Genomic DNA, 14442 nt, shown 5'->3' on the forward strand with positions numbered 1-14442 from the left:
CCAAGATTATCTTCTGTGCCTGTGTTAATTGGTTTCCCTTTTCTTTGTTGAAGAGGGTCTGTGCAGTCCTTCTGCCTAGTCCGCCATCTTGCCGGAACCTCAATTTAAAACTATTTAAAGATAATTGTTCCACATCTTACTTTGGTGAGTAGCGACTGGGATCTTAAAAGCTTGCAAGTGGCCATCTAGATGCAACAATGGGTCTCTCCTCGCCCAGAGCAAAGAAGAATGAAGAAAACCAAAGATTCATGGAAACAATTAGTCCTAGGGACTGGTACACCATGCTATATGACTATGAGACCAGAAAAACTAGATGGTGCCCGGCTACCACTGTCAACCACTCGGAGGGGGATCTATGGAGATCTTGGATAGAGTGGGGGAACAATGTGGAATAAAACTCAAAATCATAAAAAAAAGGGGGACCAGATTTGCTGGTCTGATAGAGCCTGATTGAACCCTTAAGACTATGGCCCCTAGCTGCCCTTCAGGTCTGGAATTGAACCCATTCCCGTGGCTTCCAGCCAAACAAAAGACAGGCATATGAGCTGATCATTTACATTAGGTAGATACACTCCCTTGGAGAGAACAATCATGGGAGAACAAGGGCTGTGTGTGTACAGGGAGACAGCTCAGGGGGCAGGGAAGAGGTAACTAACTGTGGGGAGGAAGTAAGAGGGGAGCTATTGCATTGTGGGAGATTGCAGTCACTATCATGAGACAGTGTATATGAGCTGCTATATGGAAAGTGAATTTGCTCTGTGAACTTTCACCCAAATCACAATTTAAAAAAAACTTTTGAGGTAAAAATAGGTAAGATACAAATTTTTAAAATTATTTTTATGAAATGGTCCCATAGAACATGCCTTTTAAGTGTTAATGCAGAGACAGTGTGATCTGCTGTTGCCTGATTGTGCAATAAATTCAGTCGATTCAGTAGTGTTTCCTCTTATTTCGGGTGTGGGTGTGGCAGAAGCCTGGCTGTACAGACCCTGGTATGCTGGTGCCTTGGGAGATGATGTTATGCACAGAGGAAGACGGGGGCCACAAACAGCTTGATGTAACATGGGGTGGGGGTGGCAGGGTGAGGATTCTGGAGCAGGGGCCACAGCCCTCAGAAGCCTCTTGTCCTGGCTGGTGGGGTCCCCGGGGCCTCCAATGGTCGCCACCCTGGGCCTCCCTGTCACACTGTGAACACTGGGTCGAGCCCCAGTCCTTGCAGATGGGTTGTAATCGGCACACTTGTTCCCACCCAGTGCCAGGCACCTCCAGCTTTGCCTACCTGCTTCTCCCAGTTAATCACTAAGGATAGGCTTGTCCCCGCCTTCCAGTGGGACTCTGTTCCAATCACTCCACTGTAAGTCGGTTCTGATGTAATTCGAATTCCTCTTTTATTTTTAGTTTTCATTAGTATTTTCTATTATCAGTGTCTATAAGTCGATCTCTGTCTTTAGGGGTTGGAAATACTGCATACACTAAAAATGATACACAAATCAAACATTTACTGCAACGATGACGAAGAGTCGGACATCCAGTGACGACAGTTGGCTTCTGACAGTGGGGAGGGACCGGACGCTGGCACTTCTCGGCTGCGGTGACGGCTTCACCTGTGGAAGGTTCTGGATCACCTGGACTGTCCTTGGGGATGAGGGTGGCATTTCTAGGCAGAAAATCAACGAGAAGTGTCTGTGTGGTCCTCTTTTCTTCCATGTGTTCCCAAGTCTGCCTTTTAACGTTAGCACAACGAAACCTTTGGTCCATGTTTTCAAGCAACTGAAGCCCCTGATGTAGTTTAGAAACACTTCAGCTAGTCCTTTCACTGTAAGGTTTTGTGACAACTTCTCTTCATCCTCTCATTGTTTCCTTTCAGCATTTCTTCCCCTCCCAAATCCATTAAGTTGTGAGCTGTCAGATCCCCTTCTTTGAGATCTGTGAGCAGCTGCACATCAGTGAGAGTTGAGTTGGAAATTCAGCGTTCCTTCTGTATGGGTGATTTCCCACCGACTTCTTCCATGGTATCATCCTGATCAAACCCTCTGAGCGTGTTCACACCCCTCAGTGATGTTTTCTGTCTCTTCCGTGTCACTTTGCCTGTAACATCCTCTGAGGAAGAGGCAGTGTTCTGGATATGCCGAAGAATACTCAAATTCTTCCAGAGGCCATGTAATGTCACTGTACCCCAACTGTGGCAGCCACTGCCCGGGCACACGGTCCCTAGATAGTGTGCCGTACAGGTGGTGGCGACTGCACCTTGATCTGTAGGTGAATTGCCGCTGTCGTATCAGAGGTGGACCCACCACTTTCACACCTTGATTAAAATCATCTTTGTGGAGAGGATGTCCTGGGGCATTTCCAAGTAGCGGCAGAGTCTTGAATGGAACTCTCTTCCGAGGCAGGAGGCTGGCACTTCTGAGTTGAAACAGCATAAAAATCAGTCTTGGAGAAACAGTCAGGGCCAGGCCTTGGAGTTCCTGGCTGTCAGTCCTGTAGTGCTGCTGTAACAGAAATACCACAAGGGGGTGCTGTAACAAACAGAGACGGATTTTCTCACAGTTCAGGACCCTACAGGCCTGAGGTCAGAGTGCCGGCTCTAGAGGGAGCCTCTCTCTGTAGGCCCTGGGGGAAGGTCTTTGTCTCCTTTCGAGGTCTGTAGGCCCAGTGCTTCTTCGCATCACTCTTCCCTGGATCTAGCTCTCAGCACAGGGACCCAGGTTCCGGGACGTGTTCTGCTCCAGGCTCCTCTCTTGGTGGTAGGGCCCGCCATTTCTGCTCGCTCCTCTCTCCTGTTGCTTCTAAGAAGGTGATGCAGGGAAACTCCCTTCACACTGGATCAGAGCTGTGACCTGAGGAAGGTGTCCCGTCACACCTTAATCCTGTTACAGCTGATTCGCCGAGCATGTCACATCATGGGGGCATAATCACATAATTGCATTACTGCCAGACTGCGTCATTACTAACTGCCAAACCACTGAGCAGTGTGGGCCAGCCAATCTGACACCCATTTTTGGGGACACGATTCAATCCATGACACTCCTGTGGTAGACTGGCAGCTTATTTTTGTCAGTGTTTTTGAATGCTTGGAGGTTTTCAGAATGGTGAACAAGGAAAGGTTTTAATTTAAAACTAGCAGTGTTTCCTCCAAGCATCAACATGATTTTCTTCAAATGCCTTGAAACCAGGAAGCGACTTCACTTCTTTGTGGAAACAGACGATGGTAAGTGTGGTTAGTCGTAACTCTATAACGCGCCATAAGTCAGGGACTACCATAAGCCCTGGGATAGTGCCTAAGGCACTCGACTGCTACCCAGAAGGCGGGCGGTTCAAACCCACCAGCCACTCCTGGGAAGGAAGGTTGGGCAATTTACTTCCGTAGTGATACTGGCTCAGAAACCCAAGGAGGGGTCACTATGAGTCGGGTCCGACTTGACGGCAGTGAGTTTGGGTCTTGGTTTACCGTAAGGCCACAACCACTCAGCCAGTCTGGGACCTGCAGAAAGCCCCACAAATGTCTCCAAGAGAGCCCAGCACCCTTCTGTGACTGCCCCTGTGATCTGTCTTCTGGGCCGGGGACTCGAGACCCGTTTCCTCTTCTGCAGATGATGGGAAGAACCCTGGTGGCACAGTGGGAAGTGCTCAGTTAAGGGAACCTTCTGGGGTTCTAACCCACCCAGTGGCTCCATGGAAGACGTGGTTGTTGTTGTTATGTGCTGTGGAGTCGGCCCCGACACATAGTGACCCCTCCTTGGGTTTCCGAGGCAGTATCACTACAGAAGTAGATTACCCAACCTTCCTTCTGAGGAGTGGCTGGTGGGTTTGAACCACCAGCCTTGTGGTTACCAGTCAAGTGCCTGAGGCCCTGTGCTGAGGTGGAGATCTGGTAAAGCTGACAGCCTAGGAAGCCCTAGGGAGTGGTTTGACTGTGGCATACAGGGTGGCCCGCAATCTACCCCTCTGCACCTCCTAACATGAAGGGGGCGGCTCCCTGGAGACTGGGCTTTCCCCAACCCCTTCTCCCTGCAGCCAGCAGGTGTCAGACCTGTTCCTAAAGCACACAGCCTGCTCCCGCACGCGCGCCTACACCCTTCCAGGTATCTCCAGTCTTGCCACGGGCTGCTCCGACACACACACCACTTCTCAAAATCGGCTCGCTTTCTGCTGGGCTCTTGTGCTGGGCAGGTCCCTCGTCCTGGGCTGCACACCCCGCCCTCCCGCGCCCTTACTGTACAGGCTCACTCTTCAGCTGGCCCTACCCTCCTGGCCTGCACTGCCAGCCCTGGAAGACCCTCTGGCCACCGAGCTGGGTCCCCAGGGCTCGGCCCGATCATCTCCGGAGCACTTCTCCAAGAGATGAACCGTCTGCAGTCTCCAGTCGGACGGAACTCCCAGACCAAGGCGCGCGCGTGCTCTCCCGGCCACGTGCCTCCAGCCGGGCAGCGGCGGCCGGCCCGGGGAATGAGCCTGTGGACCCGCGCGCACGCGTAGTGAAAACTGCACATCCCAGAATGCCCCGGGCCTGTGGCGTCCTGAGCGCGCGGTGGTTGCCTAGCGACGGGGCTTGTTCCGGAAGTGAGGCCCGGCTCGGGCGGAGTTTCCGGGGCCGCGGTTGCATCAGATTCTGAGAAGTGAGTGTCGCAGCGGTTGCCGGTCCGGGGTTCCCAGCGATGGCAAGTTCCTCCGGGGAGCAGAGTGAGTGCGCGCGGGAGCAGGCCGTGGGCAGGGGATCGAGGCCAGAGCCGGGGACGGAGGGACGCAGAATCCCTGCCGGACGGGGCGCCATCCCCAGCCTGAGCGCTAGCAAGTCCCTGGGTGGACCGTGGCTGGAGTCAGAGCTGGAGGCCGAGGGCAGCAGGGACTCCCGCGGGCTGCAGCGCGCGCCGCCCGACGCACGGGGACCTGAGCCGGGCGCGGGCCCCAGGAGTGACTGCGTAGCAAACGGGCTCCTCGGGCCGGGGTCGCCCCCTGGCCTTCGGGGACCGGCCAGGTCCGGGGCGGTTTCGGCTCCTGCCGGCCGGGAGCCTCCTGGGTGGGCAGACGGCAGCGGACGCGGGGACGCACATAAACGCGCTGGGGGCGTCGTCAGGGCTTTCATCTGGGCTGGAAGCGTCCGCCAGAAGCGTCCCTGCCCCACTTTACTGCCCCCGGAGGTCATGCGAGGCGGCGGCCGCTCACCACCAGCAGGTCACTCAAGTTTGTGACCCACGCCTCCTCCCACCTGTGGACCGAGCCCCAGAGGGCAGAACTTCCGGGAGCAGTTGGGTTTTCTCGCGGTCCGGCCGCGCAGAGACCAAGTTGCTGCAGCCCACGGCGCTCAGGAAAGCTTCGTGTGGCGTTTTGATTCTCTTGTTGGCAGAGATGGGGCCAGGCTCTTCCAGGCACCTCACCTCCCAGTGCAAAACCCAGGGGGCCCCTGCCGTAGAGTCGCTTCTGACAGCCACCCTAGAGGACAGAGTGGAACTGCCCACAGGGTCTCCAAGGCTGTCAGTTTTCACGGAAGCCGACTGCTTCATCTTTCTCCCCCGCAGTGGCCGGGGGTTCCAACCACTGACATTTTCGTTAACAGCTGAGCGCTTTACTCCATAGGCCATCCAAGATTGATTTGGCCTCCTGTGGTCGCCCTTCACTTCTGAGGGCAGAGGCCAGCCTAGGGCTTGGAGGACCTGGGCGGTGGCTGGGGCTCCGGGCAGGCAGCTCTGACCATTTGGGTAGCCCAGTAACGTGGGAGGAACCCGGATGACTGGGCTGTTGTCACCGCACAGGGCTTTACCGGGCGCCCGGGCCACGCAGCATTCCACGGGGCAGGCGGCCCTGCATTGTGGCCCCACGTTCCCATCCTGGCGGCAAGCAGCCCCAGAGTCCACCCAGAATCCTCTGAAAGGGCAGCGTGCTTATGGCCCGCTCTGCAGCCGCACCCCTCCTCACGGCTCGGGGATCGTGGTTCCCACTGCAGGAGGTCCTGAGCGGGGAACGAGTTAGCAGGTGGAGGCCCTGGAACAGCGCCTGGCATGTGACAAGTGCTGAGTCTGTGTTGTGATGTGGATGTGGCTCCGGTCTGTTTGTGAACATACGTGACCCGCACGTTGTTTAGTTGAGCTGCGCTAGGACTTCAGGCGTGTGGCGCCTTGGTGAGATGGGCCTGTCTGTGGAGAAGGGTGCGACGTGAGAGCCCCCTGCGCCCGCAGCCAGTGGGTTTTCCTCATCTGCAGCTCGTCTCTGTCCCAGGGCACAGCCTGCCCTTCCCCACCCTCACACCCCACCCCCTTGGGCCTCCCCTCCAAGACAAACACTGAGACCATCTTTTAGGGAGAAGGCAGTGAAGATGCAGTGGACCACGTGCCCTCTGTCCCCTGGAATTGTCACGTCCAGGCTACAAACAAACAAAAACCAAACTCACTGCCATTGAATGGGTTCCTACTCATTGCAGTCCGCATTGGGTTTCCGAGGCGGTAAATCTTCACGGAAGTAGATCGCCTCATTTTCCTTCCACGAAACGGCGGGTGGGTTTGAACTGTTGACTTTCTGTTAGCCACTAAATGCCTTATCCACTGTGCCGCCAGAGTTCCCGGCATCTCGGCCCCAGGTGGTGCTTATTCCCAAGGTCGGTTCCTCTAAGGTGGTCATCTTCCCAGGTTCCCACAGAACCCTCACCTGGAGTGTCTTCTGTGTCCAGGCCGCCTGCCCTGTGTTGACTCAGGCATTTATTTGTTCCATTGGGGCTCACTGCGTTTGCAGCCTGTAGTTTGTGTGCTTGGAGGTAGGAGGCCAGGGTGTCTGACAGCTGAGTGTCACTCCAGGGGGCTGTCGCAGTGCCAGCCTCTGTCGGCAGAGGGCGCCACCTGAGTACCTACCTTCAGGTTTCCTGTGCGGGTTCCTTTCCCTCCAGCTTGGTTCATGGTCACAACCTAGTGTGTGCCCAGCGCTGCGCCGAACATATGACCTCTCCGTCATCTTCACATGCCGGTGGATGTCCCATGATCCTCGCTTACAGGAGGGCGTGCTGGGGGTCACAGGAACCCAGCAGCTGGCCCGGGGTCACACGACTATAGCCGAGGCAGAGGCTTGACCCCAGGGAGTGGGGCTAGGTGTTGGCTTTCGGGGGCTGATTTTCGGAATTGTCCTCAGATTCAGAAGGTCTGAGTGGGCCGGGCACGTGTAGCCCGTTTCCCGGTGAGGCTGATGCTGCCTAAGTTGGAGCCAGCTTGCAGGAGGCTGAGCCTGGTGCGGACCAGGGAAGGCGGGAGGAAAACGGCAGCTGTCTAAGGGGGGAGCTGAAATTGAAGGGCTGAGCCTTCGACACTGATGGGACAGCGGAGCGAGGGAGAGGAGGTGCTGCGAGGCTACCGTCGGGAGGGTGGGATGTTCGGTGGGCGAATCAACACCTGGGACTTGGTGGTGCAGCGGCCTGCTTACCCTGTGTTGACTCAGGCATTTATTGCTAGCTGTGGTGGGCCTGTGATTCCCACGCAGTGGCTGGGTGGGGCTATGCAGATAAGGGGCTTGTGGCCTGGCAAGGGGATTGGACAGCCTGCCGGTAATGCAAACAGGGTGCACTGAACCCTGGTGAGGGGACCGTTTAGTTTTGCCATCCTGCTAGGCTTAAAACGAGCCGGCTCAGAGGGGGAAGAGGGGCCCTCACTACCACCAGGAGCCGGGAGAGGGATGTGTCCTTTGCCTCCCAGGGCCGTGGCTGAGGACCTCCTAGGCCCAGGAGACACAGCTGTAACGCCAGAGCCGGCCAGGCACGGCGGCAGAGGGGACCAGGAGATGGCACCCACGGAGCGGGGTGGCAGCTGTGGCGCCCGTCACTGACTGGCAGAGCTGAGGACCTTCCCGCAGGAAGCTTGGGTGCAGTGAGGTGCCTCCTGGCACTTGGCGGATCGAAGAGCTCCCCAACACTGGCCTGCGCAGGGCCCAGAGGGGAGCCTGTCCTCAGTGGGGTGGCAGCAGCCCAGAAGAGGGGAGCTGCCCTCAGGGCTGCAGGAGGCCTGCAGGGTCCAGAGGGGCCGAGGGAGTGGTCCTGCCCTGAAGCGGGCAGCCTCTGCCTTCATGCTTCCTGAACCTGACCCTGAGTTGTAGCCCGTTGACCCTGATCCCATGTTGTCCCTGTTTCCTCCTTAGTAGGCGACCTAACTATGAGCGTGGGCCGCGAGCTCTGTGGCCACGGTGAAGGGTCAGGAGCCCGGCGGAGAAGCTGAGAGTGCCGGGAGGGCTGGCTGTGGGAGAAGCGACTGCTCAGAGAGGAGGCCCGGCTGACCTCCACCTCGCCGGAATCCGCCTCGGGCTGATGCTGACCTCCAGGCCCCTTCCCGCTGGCAGCCACACGGGGTCAGACGCCACTGCTACGCTTGGCGTCTGTGATGCTGGGAGACGTTTTCTAAGGACCCCACTTTCTGACCCGGGGTGAGCGGGCTCCGTGTTCCAGACGCTCTCCCAACCAGAAGCTGATTTCCTTGGACCTTCCTGAATCCACCTGCTGTCGAGCACGGGGAGGCTCGGTGACGGGGGAGCCCGCAGACCCACCGTCAGGACTTCTCTGCCCGCACGTGCTCCCTGGCCTCCGGGATCACAGACGACAGCCCAGCTGACCCACTTGTATTTCTGTTTCCTCCGGACGCACGTCGGTGTGGCCGCCACCATCACTGTAGATGTCGAGGGGCCTCCTGGTGTCCTCCCACCCACCAGCGCCCCGAGCTCCGGAGCCTTCCTGGCCGAGCAGGCTCTTCCTCGGGTGGCTGTCGGGCTGGATGCCCCCGTCACAGTGGCGTGTGCAGCACCCGAGAGAGGCTGGCTCTGCGCCAGGAGGAGGGTACACGTTTACAAGGATAATTTCACCCTTGGGCTCTTTACAACGTGGTCTTCGTGTGGCATGTGAACGGGCCATGTGACTCGAGTCGCCGGTGGCCAGCCCCTGAGAACACCGCTCGTTTGGCTGGTGCGCCGGGCGGGCGTTGTTGCCACAGCGTCGCGCATTTCTCTCCTGACCTTGGAGGGTGAGCATCCAGAAGAGCCTGCAGGCAGGGGTGAGGACCTGCCCGCTGCCCAGAGCCCTGCTGGCGCGGGACCAGGCTCCCGTTGGAGTCCTTCATCACGGTGTGACTGCAAGGGGACCGTGTCCTGTGGCACGTTCCCCCGAGTGAGGCTGCGCTGGGGACCGCGTCCTGTGGCACGTTGCCCCAGTGATGCTGAACCATGTTCCCCTTAATGGTCTGTCCTCTCTCATTCCCGCTAGCCTTGTGCCCGGTCTAGCAGTTACATGGGAGATGCTCAGAGAGATTGATGGACGCTCAGAGTTGGGAGAACGGCTCCCAGGAGGCCTGCGCGATGGGCTCTGGTCCCCTCTAGCTGTTCTCCCCCTCTCTGGTCCCCTGTGGCTGGTCCCCTCTGTCTGTGGCCCCCTCTGGCTGGTCCTCTGTGGCATTGGTACCCTCTGCTCCCCTGTGGCTGCCCTCCCCTCTGTCTGTGGTCCCCTCTGGTCCGTCCATAGTGCTGACAAGTGCTCAAGTCGCCCCCAGTTGCCAGCTCTCAGGGGACTGTCAGGTTACAGGGAAGCCATCTGGGGGGCCCTGGCCCGTGTGTGGCGTCTGCCGGTCGATGCTGGCTGGAGCTCACAGGTGGCACTCGCAGGAGCCTGTGGCCAGTCGCCGTTGCTCACAGGGTTCCTTGCCAGCCCGAGGAGAGCACATCTTCCCCCAGGTGGCCATGAGCGAGGCTCAGAGGGCGGCCTGGCCGGGCCTGCGGTCGTGGAGGGCGCCCTCCCAGGTGAGGACGTGCCGGTGCTATGACGCCGACCGCCTCTTGCTTGCTCCTTCAGGTCACCCCCTGGTCATAGTGGGGTGATGACGGGCAGCGGGTATGGCCCCCTCAGCCAGGCTGGAGAGCCTGTAGTGGCCGGGCTGGGAAAAGGCTGAGGCGGGCAGCTGGGGAGCCGGAGGAGCTGGCGCCCTGCCCAGGCCCCACGGGGTCCCAGCACCACACCGGCCCCCCCCTTCTGCAGGGAGAGGCCTGCCTGCGGGCTGGTCCTCTGACAGCTGGCCGCGGGGATGTGCTAGTAGCCCCTGCGACAGCCAGGAGCAAAGACGCGCAGTGCCCTGCTTCCCGTGTCTCTCTGTGCGAGAAGCAGCCCCGGGGGACGGGGCTAGTCTGGGCAGTGGGCAGGGAGGTGCAGCTGGCCGTGCCTTTGTGTCCTGGTGGCCCGCTGGGAGCAGGGTGGGGTCCCCAGAAGGTGAACGGAGTGCTGCCCCATCATGCACCGAGGGACTTCTGCCCGCTCGTTCATTCACTCGTTCATTCAGCACCTGTACTGTCCACAATTTTCCAGGCTCAGCTCTAGGTGCTGGGGCATGTTGTTGGGTGCCGTGAACTTGGCCCTGACTCATAGTGGCCCCTGTACAAGAGAACAAAAGCCGGCCCGGCCCGTGTCCTCATGACTGTGGCCATGCTTGGGCCCCTCACCACCAGCACGGGGCCGGCCCACCCCGCTGAGGCGTCGGCACTTTGCCAGCGTGTTCTCTCTCTCCGGGGCTGGTCCCTTCTGACGACGTGACCAGAGTGCAGGAGACGAAGTCTGGCCGTTCTCACTTCCAAGGAGCATTCTGGCCGCACTTCCTCGGAAACGGATGTGTTCGGATGTGTTCGCCCTCCTGACGGCTGCGTTTCCTCCGGGACGAGTGTGTTCTCCCTCCTGAGGGCTGCGTTTCCTCCGGGACGGGTGTGTGCACCCTCCTGGTGGCTGCACTGCACTTCCTCCTGGATGGGTGTGTGCGCCCTCCTGACGCCCTCCGGATCCAGCTTTCATGTGCAGATGGACGTACTGAAAATACCGAGGCCTGCGTTAGGCACACCCTGGTCCGCAAAGTGACATCTGTGTTCTTTAACACCTTGAAGAGGTCTTTTATGGCAGATTTGCCCAGTGCAGTACGACATCTGATTTCGTGACTGCTGCTTCCATGGATGTTGATTGTAGATTCAAGTCAAATGAAATCCCTGACAACTTCAGTCTTTTATCTGTTTGTCATAATGTTGCTTACTGGTCCAGTTGTGAGGATTTTCATTTTCTTTATGTTGAGGTGTAATCTATATTGAAGGCAGAACTCTTTGATCTTCATCAATAAGTGCTTGAGGTCCTCTTCATTTTCAGCAAGCAAGGTTGTGTCATCTGCATATCACAGGTTGTTAGTGAACCTTCCTCCAATCCTGATGTCACACTCTTCTTCGTATAGTCCAGCTTCTCGGACTGCTTGCTCAGCATACAGGTTGAATAAGTTTGGTGAAAGGATGCAACCCTGACGCGCTCCCTTCCTGATTTTAAACCATGCGGTGTGCCCTTGTTCTGTTTGAACGACAGCCTCCTCGTCTGTGTACAGGTTCTTCGCGAGCACAATTAAGTGTCCTGGAATTCCCGTTCTTCCAGTGTTATCCATAACTTGCTATGATGCACGCAGCTGAATGTCTGCATAGTCAATGAAGCGCCCATCTTTCTGGCCTTTGCTCTGAGCCACGGTGCACCTGGCGGCAGCAGGGACCTCCCTCGCTCTGTGCTCTCTCCTGAATGAGGCTTGACTTTCTGGCAGTTGCTTGTCTGTATGCTGCTGCAGCCGCCCAGCCACATTTTCCTTTGTGTGCATGTGACGTTAATCACGTGGTTTGATGCATTCTGTGGGATCACCTTTCTTTGAGGGGGTACAGGTCTGCGTCTCCTCCAGTCGGTTGCGCAGGTAGCTGACTTCCAGCTTGGCCTGGTGAGGAGCCCCTCCGGCGCCGCGTCCATTTGTTGAGGCGTCTCCGTGGTGCACTGTCAGCTCCTGGAGCCTTGGTTACCTCCAGCTCCTTTAGTGCGGCTCGGGCTGCTTCCTTCCGTACCACTGGTTCCTGATCGCACGCCTCCTCCTGCGGTGAGGGTGTAGCGGTGGACGAAGCAGACACAGCCGGGGGTTTGGGGGCAGGTGTCAGTAGGTGAGACAGAAACAAGCGCTGGAGACGGTGAAGGCAGGAATGGGGGTCGGACCGGGTGGCATTTGGAATGTCACGAGGAGTTCTGAGGAGGTGGTTTTGAGCAGGGGACGTGAGCATCCCGGCCTGGTCGGGGTGAGGGGACAGTGGGATAGAGGTGTGGGCTAGGGGACAGCAGGAACTGAGGCTGGAGCAGCAGGCACGGGACATGGGGCGGCCCTGAGCCTCCCTGCAGGCCTGGCCTGGGCTGTGAGGACGGGGGAGGTTTCTTAGCGTGTCTCCGAGGCCACGGTGCTGAGCAGACCTGGGCAGGGAAGGGCCGCACAGGACACGTCGGAAGATGGACCGGGGGTCCGTGGAGGGCCATGGCTGTGGAGAAGGTGGAGGTCAGAGTTTCTCAGGGGCTTGGTGCTGGGAGGGAGCTGGGGGAGTGGTCTGTGAAGGGTAAATTATGGTGGTGTCTGTGGGTCACATTGAGTGGGACGGGATGCCCGGGGCCACCCTGTGGGACCGCTTCATGTCTGAGAGTGGCCAGCAGCCTGGGGTGTCGCAGGGGACAGAGCAGGGAGATTTCGTGGGATTTCACGCAGCAGGAGCGTCCCGCACAGCCTGTGCTGAAGCGCACAGTCTACTCTGACATTCACTGGGAGTTTTCCGGGTGGTACCCTCGCCTCTCTTGGCGAAAATGAGGCCAGGCCACACATCAGGGAGAAGGCACTGGCCACGGGGGCCCTGGACAGCCCATGAACCAGGGATGGAAAGCCCGTGGCGGGGCTGTGGGCGGCTGCCGAGACTGGTACTTTCTGTTCTATGATCCGAGACATTTTTGCCAACTTCCTGATGACTGACACTTGTGTCCCCCCAGCATCGTCCCCCACCCCGTGTGCCCCCTGATGCCCATATCCCTGTCCCCCCAGCATCACCCCGCCCCATGTCCCCTGACGTCATGTGCCCATCTCTGTCCCCCAGCATCACCCCGCCCCATGCCCTCTGATGCCCCATGGTGCCCCCTGACGCCCCATGTGCCCCGACGCCCTGTGCCTGTCCCTGTCCCCCAGCATCACCCCGCCCCGTGCCCCCTGACGCCCCATGTCCCCTGACGCCGCGTGCCCGTCTCTGTCTCTGCAGCTCCCGACCACAGGTGGATCCTGAGCATAGGAGACGAGGCCGCGCGGCTGGAGGCCCTCAACGAGCACCTGAGCACCCGCAGCTACGTCCAGGGGCACGCCCTGTCCCAGGCCGACGTGGACGCCTTCAGGCAGTTCTCCGCGCCTCCCGCTGACCTGCGGCTCTTCCACGTGGTGCGTTGGTTCAGGCACGTCGAGGCGGTCCTCAGTGGCCCCCACGTCCCCGGCCAGCCCTCCGGGCTGCAAGCAAGTGAGTAGCTACAGCAGCGTTGCCCACGCTTAAAGGTTGTGTGTGGTGGTCCCCAGGGACGAGGTCGCCCACCCTTGGAGCCTGTGCACGGTGGCCCCTGGAGAGCAGGGCTCCTCACCACCACCTGTGGGGGGTGCTGTGGGGTGTGGTGGGCCACGGTTCCTGGGACGAGCCTGCAGCCTGGTGGGGCTGAGCTGGGGTATGGGTAAAGCCATTCCTGTGATGTTGGTTGTCAGGGACAGGGCGTCTGTGTCTTTGTCATCCGTGGTGTCCGAGCCTCCCGGCATGGTGCAGGGCGGTCACTGCACACAGCCCTCCTGGAGTCCACGTGAGGCCCTGGCACCGGCCCCTGCTAGACTCCACATCAGCTGGTGCTCTGGCTTTCTTGTGGAAAGTTACAGTGTGCTTGTCCCTGGCTGTGGAATCTCTGAGGGCTGAGGCGACCTGCTGCCCACGGGCGTGTCTAGGCGTGACCGGTGCGGCCTTTGGCTCCAGCCTGTCCATGCTGGCCTTCTGGTCCTGTGGGTTCTTCTGGAAGGCCTCGGGGCTCGTGACCTGTGTGGACTCTCTCCCACCTCTCAGATGCTCCTGGGGCTCTGTGCGCACCCACTCCTGGTGGCCCCCCTGGACAGTAGCCTCCTGGGGGTGGGGGCGGGACTGGAATGTTCCACAAAGCCTGCACCCACGGTCAAGTCTGACCAGTTCCACATTGAGTAGGGCGGGGCAGAGGAGGGGATCCCGCAGTCCCCGGGGTGCGGGGTGTGCCTGGTCTCCCAGGTAATCCTGCAGCACCCCCACACCCACCTGGGGGAGACCATTCCCACAGCCTTGCAGACCATCCTGCCGCTCGCTCGGCGCAGTGCACCGCGGGGTCTGGGCCGCCAGTCAGTCCTTCGGCTTTGGCCCTGCCATCGTTGGTCCTTGGGGACCACTGCCCCTGTCCCCACTCTAAGTCACCATGTCCTCTCCTGGCAGACTGTGGCTTAGCCGCCCGTGAGGTCCTGTCGTATGTGGGAATGGGCCTGGCTCACTGACCCTCCAGGCTGCCTGCGGGCATGGAACTGACACTTCCCGGGTTCCCAGCCTGACCCGCCCCGCTCCACTCAGGGCCACCCCCCAGCC

The 14442-nt window shown here is 59.2% G+C and overlaps 1 protein-coding gene across 1 annotated transcript in view; it reads left to right on the top strand.

Annotated features, from left to right (window-relative positions):
- The first annotated feature begins 4658 nt into the window (after positions 1–4658).
- CARS1 (cysteinyl-tRNA synthetase 1) overlaps positions 4659–14442 on the top strand; it is a 71540-nt gene continuing 61756 nt past the window's right edge. Inside the window, exons 1-2 of the mRNA XM_007949272.1 lie at positions 4659–4683; positions 13072–13320. Of these exons, the coding sequence (XP_007947463.1) occupies positions 4659–4683; positions 13072–13320 (274 nt within the window). The remainder of the gene's footprint in view (positions 4684–13071; positions 13321–14442) is intronic.

Source organism: Orycteropus afer, unplaced genomic scaffold (assembly GCF_000298275.1).
Source record: "Orycteropus afer afer isolate SDZICR_OR568_19922 unplaced genomic scaffold, OryAfe1.0 scaffold00244, whole genome shotgun sequence".
In the NCBI taxonomy this organism is placed as follows: domain Eukaryota; kingdom Metazoa; phylum Chordata; class Mammalia; order Tubulidentata; family Orycteropodidae; genus Orycteropus; species Orycteropus afer.